We start from the raw sequence: 7,427 nt of genomic DNA, 5'->3' as shown, positions 1-7,427 counted from the left end.
GGATTAGAGGTTTATGTAGAAAAACTGCAAGGAGAAACTCTTGCTTGGGACTATAAAGGGAATGGACTAGGAGGAGCCTGTGCGTGCTGAGAAGCAGTAGTGTTAAAGACATACTGAAATGAGAGGGTCTTTTCCCTGCTAAGGAAGGTTACAGGGAAACTTTTTGTGATGAGGAACAGTAGAGAGAGAGAGAGAGAGAGGAAAATCCATGTAGAAGGCAGTTATTTCCATAGCAATGCTATGAACTAACCTCAGGTTTTGTAACTCACGCAAGAATCCCCCTTTTTTTCCTCTCCTGTGTCTGTACTGAGCAGAGCCAGCATGATAGCCTTTTTCAGACAGCTGGCCTGGGGAATAAGAGGGAGTGACAGGTTATCAGTGTGGAAGTAGGGAAAGAATATGAACAAGGATTTGAAGGGGATCTTAATGCATGTCAGTCAGTTAGCAAGAGTCAGGCCACACTGTAACCCTAATGACGTGAGACTTGCAGAAGCGAGGATGGTGTGAGGCGAGGGGAAAGAAACTGTGTAAAAAGTTATTACGACCTTGCAACTGATAACCAAATATGCAGACTGGTGTCTTCTAGGAGTGAGAAAAATAAGATAGCAGGATGGCTTATGTATAAACAAAATGCAGCTGTTGCTCATTATTGTCTGTATTATTGCTTGTTATTGTCTGTAACAAAGGTATAAATGCTTGCTGTAATTGTTTACCTGTGGAGAGACCTGTCCAGGACTGGGGCGACCCTGTGTCCTAGGTCACTCTCTCCCTCCATTGTAATTACTGGAGAAATAATAAAGTATTTGATTTTGCTGCACCCAAAGAAAAAGCGAGAACTGAGTTTTTCTCCGACATCAGTAAAGCAGCACATAAGCAATTTATTTATGACAAAAAATAAATGATGCAGGTGGCATTCTGTGTGAAAACCTGCATTGCCTAGGTTTAATGCTGATGGGTGCGGATTGCAACTTCTCCCTTCTTTAATTAAAACCTGAAATAGTGGTGCTTGCATTGTGAGACTCTCCATAAACTTTTGGTGGACTTTGTAGCACTGCAGAGATGTTTTGTGGACCCTGTCTTTGGTATGGAATACTTGAAGGTGCCTGAGATCACCCCCAGAGATTTTAAATACTTTTCAGTACAATATACTTTATGGGCTAGATCTTCAGTAGGTGTATTTCAGTGATTTATACCATCTGAGGATATAGCGCTGTATGAGTCCCAGAACAGAAATCTCAAGAGTTAATTGCACTGTAATTTTGCAACAGATAACATATAATAATAACATTTAGCCCATAAGTAGGGCCCTACCAAATTCAAAGCCATGAAAGACACGTCACGGACTGTGAAATCTGGTCTCCCCCTGTGAAATCTGGTCTTTTGTGTGCTTTTACCCTATATTATACAGATTTCATGGGAGAGACCAACATATCTCAAATTGGGGGCCTGAACAGAAAGGGAGCTGCAGGGGGCTTGGTATTGTCACCCTTACTTCTGCGCTGCCTTCAGAGCCGGGTGGCCCGAGAGTGGCGGCTGTTGGCCCGGCACCCAGCTCTGAAGGCAGCGCCCCGCCATCAGCAGCGCAGAAGTAAGGGTGGCAATACCATACCATGCCATTCTTACTTCTGTGCTGCTGCCTTCAGAGCTGGGTGGCCAGAGAGTGGCGGTTACTGACTGAGGACTCAGCTCTGCAGGCAGCAGCCCAGAAGTAAGGGTGACAATACCATACCACTCCATGCCATCCTTCCTTCTGTGCTGCTGCTGATGGTAGCTCTGTCATCAGAGCGTGGCTCCCGGCCAGCAGCCGCTGCTCTCCAGCTGCCCAGCTCTGAAGGCAGAGCCGTCACCGGTAGTAGTGTAGAAGTAAGGGTAGCAGCAGTTCTGCAACTCCCTGTATAATCACCTTGCAACTCCCCCCAGAACTCCTTTTTGGGTCAGGACCCCTACAATTACACCACCATACACTTCAGATTTAAATAACTGGAATCATGAAATGTGCAATTTTTAAAACCCTATGAATGTAAAATTGACCAAAATGGACTGTGAATTTGGTGGGCCCTACCCACAAGTGCCAATATCATCTTCAAGGTGCTTTACAAACATTATTTAATCTGTACATAAATACTTCTGAGCAATAATGCAAAATTAAAAACTCTTGGTTTCAAAGAAGACACTTGAGGATATCCCAGGTTAAGCTTCATTTAAGGGATTCCCTTGTTGTTCGACTGTCCCCAAAATGTTTACTCTCTGTTGCCAAGGGTTTTTGTGGGTTAAGCTTAGATGAGCTAAAAATATAGAAAGACAATAAAATTCCAGTTGCATGATAACTGAATCAATATTGTCCTGCATCCTGTATGCCGGATTCCCAATTTTGCTATGAAAAAAACTATGTCTGTTTACTTTCTTATCTCAGTAAACGTTGCACCCATTTTGTGTTCCTCCTACTCCTCCTTCTCACTTTACATGTCCTCCCCTGTGATGGCATTAATTGTACCAAAGGGCCTTATATAAAGAGAGGTTTTCTGAAGAGGTTCGCAGTGCAGCCAGCTTAGCCACCATGGGGCTAAGACTTGCCGGCCTTTTTGCACTCTGGCTGGCTCTTTCCTTTGCGAACGAAATTAAAAAAGGTAAGATCTAGAAATGGGATGGTGAGGAATTCCCCACTGGAAAAGGGTGGAAAGATTTAACTAGTGCAGTTAAGAAAAAGCTAAACACGCGATGAAATAATTAAAGGGAATATTATGATATCAAATATCCTCCCTTCATTTTTGACATTCAAATGCTGAGACCAAATGTATGAGCTGAAATAGATGTGGATTCTTTTGGAGGAAGATTCTATAGTTTTCTTTCTGAGCTTTGTGGCTGGCTGAATCCATTATATTGATCTCTAGCTTTATGTATGTGATGAAGTAACGATTGCCTAGCATGAAGGTTTGCAGGAGTTCGGCAGGTACCAAGCAATAGCAACAGGGAAAAGGGATGAGTGTCATAAGGAAACCTCTGCATTTGGCTATTCAGAAATAGCAGTATATGCTTTCTTGTCCAAAAGATGTATATATTGTTAACACTTGGACTAGATCATTTTTTAACCTATTACTGCAGCAATCCTAGTCCATAATTTTTTAATCTACCTTTCTAAAAGAATGAGTCTCCAATTTAATTAGCTTGAGGTGTTAGGATGAATATGTATTATTGAAAAATAGCAAATATTTTGGTACAACTGGGTGATGCATTCCTGTGCAGAGGATTGGATCCTGGGATTGGTCCCTTCTTGAATATACTATGGCTAGGAGAGCCCCTGATGTAAGTAACTGGGAGGAAGGGAACACACTGGATTGCTTTCCAATCCCACTCTCTAGTGGATGCAAGAATCAGCAGTGATGGGCTTTGGAAGGATGGATGTGAACCCTTCCTTAAATGAAGAGGGTGATGCTGCAACACAGGGATTTGTTTGGATGGAGTAGAAAGTAGAGAAATTAGGAGATTTACAGGATCCCTGAACTTCTCCCAAAGCAAACAATATCTATATGTAACCCACACACCTCCTGGGTGTGGTGTTCTGTACCATCTAGTGGCACTGAGACCACTTAAAGAGAGAGAGATTGAGCCTACACTACTACCTTAGCTAATAGCCAGTTGACTTTAGCTCATGTGGTAGAGGTTCCTGCAATAAACTCCAAAGGCCCCAGGTTCGATCCTGCCTGACAACAACCGGGGTCTGTCAGTGTTAGATCTCTGGAGAAAGTGAGCATCAAAGTAGACCCATGAACTATAAATATGATGTTCTGCTGTCTGTATTACATACAGTATGTCTTGATGCCTTCAAATATGAATTGTTGAAGGGGACCTATGGTTTTGTTCAATCAATTTAAAAATTGAGAGTGAATCTAGTATTTATGAGTGTGAGGCATGCTAATGCTTGCTTGGCTGCTTCCCTTATCACACATAGCTCTGACAGTGAACCTCAAACCTAATCTACAACAATCCCTGCAATTCCAGTTTTGAGAATGTAAATTGTGCTAAATTTGTGTCAGTTACTGTTGTGAACAAATGGTGGTGGAATGAGTTTGAGACCTCCAAACATTTGGTTGCTATTGCTTTCTTCTTACCTTCCTGACATAGTTTAGTTGTTGTCTTATCTTGAGTTCTTGTTAATATCGAGGGTACTGAGAGTACTCCAAGTCACTATTTCGAACGGAAATAATGAATTCACACTTGGAAATTGGATTACATAAGGGATTAATTCCTATAAAGAAAGTATCTTGCAAAAAATTGGAAAAGTGATAAAATTATTTAGAATAAATTAATACACTTGCCATCCTGGCCTGAGCCTACATTAATGGTATGGGAGTGTCATATGACAGGAGTGTTAAAGCTCCTCAGTACAGCTGGGAAAATAACAGATTTATTTTGTTCACTCGCGGTTCTGAAAAATAAATAAATAACGAAATTGCTTTGGGTCAGACCAAATGTCAAATTCTGAAAAAATTCCGTGAATCAAAAAAGTCAGCCAAAATTTCTTTTAAGTTGAACAGAGCATTCGGTTTCATTTTTGGACATTTTAACAATAACAAATAAGGGAAATTAAGGTGTTAGATTCATAAAAAGGCCAAAGAGGCGCCTCCTTTAGCCCAGTGGTTAGGGCACTTGCCTGGCCTGTGCCCTAACCGCGAGGCCATCAGCTACTCTGGGAGGTGTGTCTCTCAGTTTCTCCTGTTAAAGCTATTCCATTTTGTATAAAATACTTGACTAGTCATTGGGCCAGAGAGAGAATGTATGACAATGACTCTATAGTCTGGTTATGGCAGACTCTAGCAATGTGGGATACCCAAGTTCAAGTCCCTGCACTACATTAGGCAGAGGGGGGAGATTGAACTCAGGTTTCCTACATCTCAGGGGAGTGCCCTAACCACTATCGGTTCTAAGGTATAAAGGAGCGGCCACCATTTCTTCTTCTGAGAATGGAGCCCAAGTCCCTTTGTGAATAGAACCCCCCTAAATTATTTGAGACAAACCTATCTGGCAACTTTGTTCAAATTCAGAAATAGTTTCGGGCTTACTGAAACTGCATTTTTCAGTGAATAAACTATGTGTAACCAATTGTGCCCATTTCTACTTCTCAGTTTCAACAGGCAAGTGCTCTTATCCATCACACATGCAGTCAGAACTTGAAGAGGTATCCGGGCCCCAGCTGCATGTAAAAATGCATGACTCTCAGCCAGAGAGATGCACATATCATCTGTTTATTATGCAAACACTGGGGATTTGGTTTTTTGTCAAATTGTTGAGTATATATTTTATAAATGGCTTGTTCTGTATGCATAGCAGATTATCTTCTTGTGTAAGCCTAGTAGTATGCCATAGCTGAATCATTTAAGTATCATTCCTTAGCTGTCTTGCTGTGTAATGTTGCTTATTATCAATGGGTGCTAGCTACTTTATTTCACTTTCTTCATCCCTTCTCCATAACTTAACAGGCAGAACCCAAAACCATGGCCACTACGTCTGCAGTACCTGGGGGAACAATCATTTCAAAACTTTTGATGGAGACTTCTACCAGTTCCCTGGCCTCTGTGATTACAACTTTGCTTCTGACTGCCGAGAGTCTTACCAGGAGTTCTCAATCCACATCCAGCGTGCTGTGAATGAAAATGGACACCCTGACATCCAATATGTCCTGATCACCATAAAGGATGTTGTAATCTACCTCACCCAAAATGCGGTTGTTGTGGATGAGCAAATGTGAGTTCTTCTAGTATTATAATTCTTCAAAGAAATGTCCAGTAAGATGCTTCCATAGATAAACAGAACTGTACAATATGTAGCATTAAGATATCTATTGTGAGCCTTTCACCAGACAAAAGAAATTCTGGGGAAGGAACACAATATTTTGAATAGACCCACTGAAGCGAATGAGACACTTGCTAGGTAAGGTACTGGAGTAAGGGTGCCAGAACCTGGATCAGGTTTAACAGATTTTAACATGATCAAATAAATATAGATTCATAGACTCATAGACTTTTAAGGTCAGAAGGGACCATTATGATCATCTAGTCTGACCCCCTGCACAATGCAGGCCACAGAATCTCACCCACCCACTCCTGTAGCAAACCCTTAGCCTATGTCTGAGTTATTGAAGTCCTCAAATTGTAGTTTGAAGACCTCAAGCTGCAGAGTGACCCGTGCCCCATGCTGCAGAGGAAGGCAAAAAACCTCCAGGGCCTCTGCCAATCTGCCCTGGAGGAAAATTCCTTCCCGACCCCTTCTGTTGTCATTGCTGCCTCTAACTAGAGCCCAGGTTTTATGAAAAACTGTCAAACTCACTCCAGTGAATACCTACTAAGGAATAGAAAATAACCTTCTATTTTCCAGGCACCTAACCAGAATATATCCAGAAATATCATGAAGTCTTTTGACATATATTACTGCCAAAAATGAGAGATTGCTTAGTTGTGCACCAAAGTGTTAAAAAGAAATTCACAAGCAGCTTTTTAGGCGTCCTTTAAAGATTGCTTTCCCATGCACTGAACCTATTCTTCTCCTAAGTATTGTTCATAAAACAATAAAACCCTAATAAAAGAAGACTTGTGGAACAGGTTTATACTGTGTATAGGATTCAATGTTCTATAGACTTTCATACTCTTTAAACCATACCTATGGCACATGTCCCAGTGGCATATAAAATATCACTACATGCCAATGCAATGAAAGCTATAGAATTTTAAAAAGTGACTGGGGAAGACCCCATCCATTGACTACCAACACAAAATTAATACTGGATATTATGGTAATCAGATAGCTCTTCAGATGGTGATTTGGTGACATCTTTTTTTCAAATTTTATCATAATATTGAATGACTTGATGACTATGCTCTGCCTAGGGGAGATGGGCTGGGTCTGAGTTCAACACTCGGACTTAGTCCTTCACTGCTGGTAATACTTCTGCAGCTTGGAAGGGGTCCTGAGATATCAATCAGCAGAGTGCTGGAAAGAGTGAGTCTCTAAGGGCTGGTCTACACCGCACAGTTAGGTCGACATAAGGCAGCTTATGTCAACCTAATTATGTCAGTGTCTGCACTAGAGCGAGAAGCCCTGGCGGCTTCGGACCCTGTTCTTAGCTGAGAGCCACAGCAAGATAGGGTGACCAGACAGCAAGTAGGAAAAATCAGGACAGGGGGTGGAGAATAATAGGAGCCTATATAAGAAAAAGACCCAAAAATTGGGACTGCCCCTATAAAATTGGGGCATTTGGTCACCCTACAGCAAGAAGCCCTAGCGCCCGTTCAAATTTCAAATTGACAAGGCTGCCCGGCTCCCGGCAGAGAGTGGTGGAGGGTGCCAAGAAGCTGGGGCAACTGGTCCCCGCTCCCTGAGGGCAGGAAGCCCTAGGCATCTTCCCCCAGCTCCCAGTGAGGAAGTGGGAGTTA

The 7,427-nt window shown here is 42.1% G+C and overlaps 1 protein-coding gene across 1 annotated transcript in view; it reads left to right on the top strand.

The window, feature by feature from the left end:
* The first annotated feature begins 2,557 nt into the window (after positions 1-2,557).
* LOC123369012 (mucin-2-like) overlaps positions 2,558-7,427 on the top strand; it is a 58,420-nt gene continuing 53,550 nt past the window's right edge. Inside the window, exons 1-3 of the mRNA XM_045014390.1 lie at positions 2,558-2,627; positions 3,465-3,467; positions 5,478-5,742. Of these exons, the coding sequence (XP_044870325.1) occupies positions 2,558-2,627; positions 3,465-3,467; positions 5,478-5,742 (338 nt within the window). The remainder of the gene's footprint in view (positions 2,628-3,464; positions 3,468-5,477; positions 5,743-7,427) is intronic.

Source organism: Mauremys mutica, chromosome 4, assembly GCF_020497125.1.
Source record: "Mauremys mutica isolate MM-2020 ecotype Southern chromosome 4, ASM2049712v1, whole genome shotgun sequence".
Lineage (NCBI taxonomy): Eukaryota > Metazoa > Chordata > Testudines > Geoemydidae > Mauremys > Mauremys mutica.
Note: the sequence above shows the minus strand (reverse complement) of the source record. Positions and strands in the feature narration are given on the sequence as shown.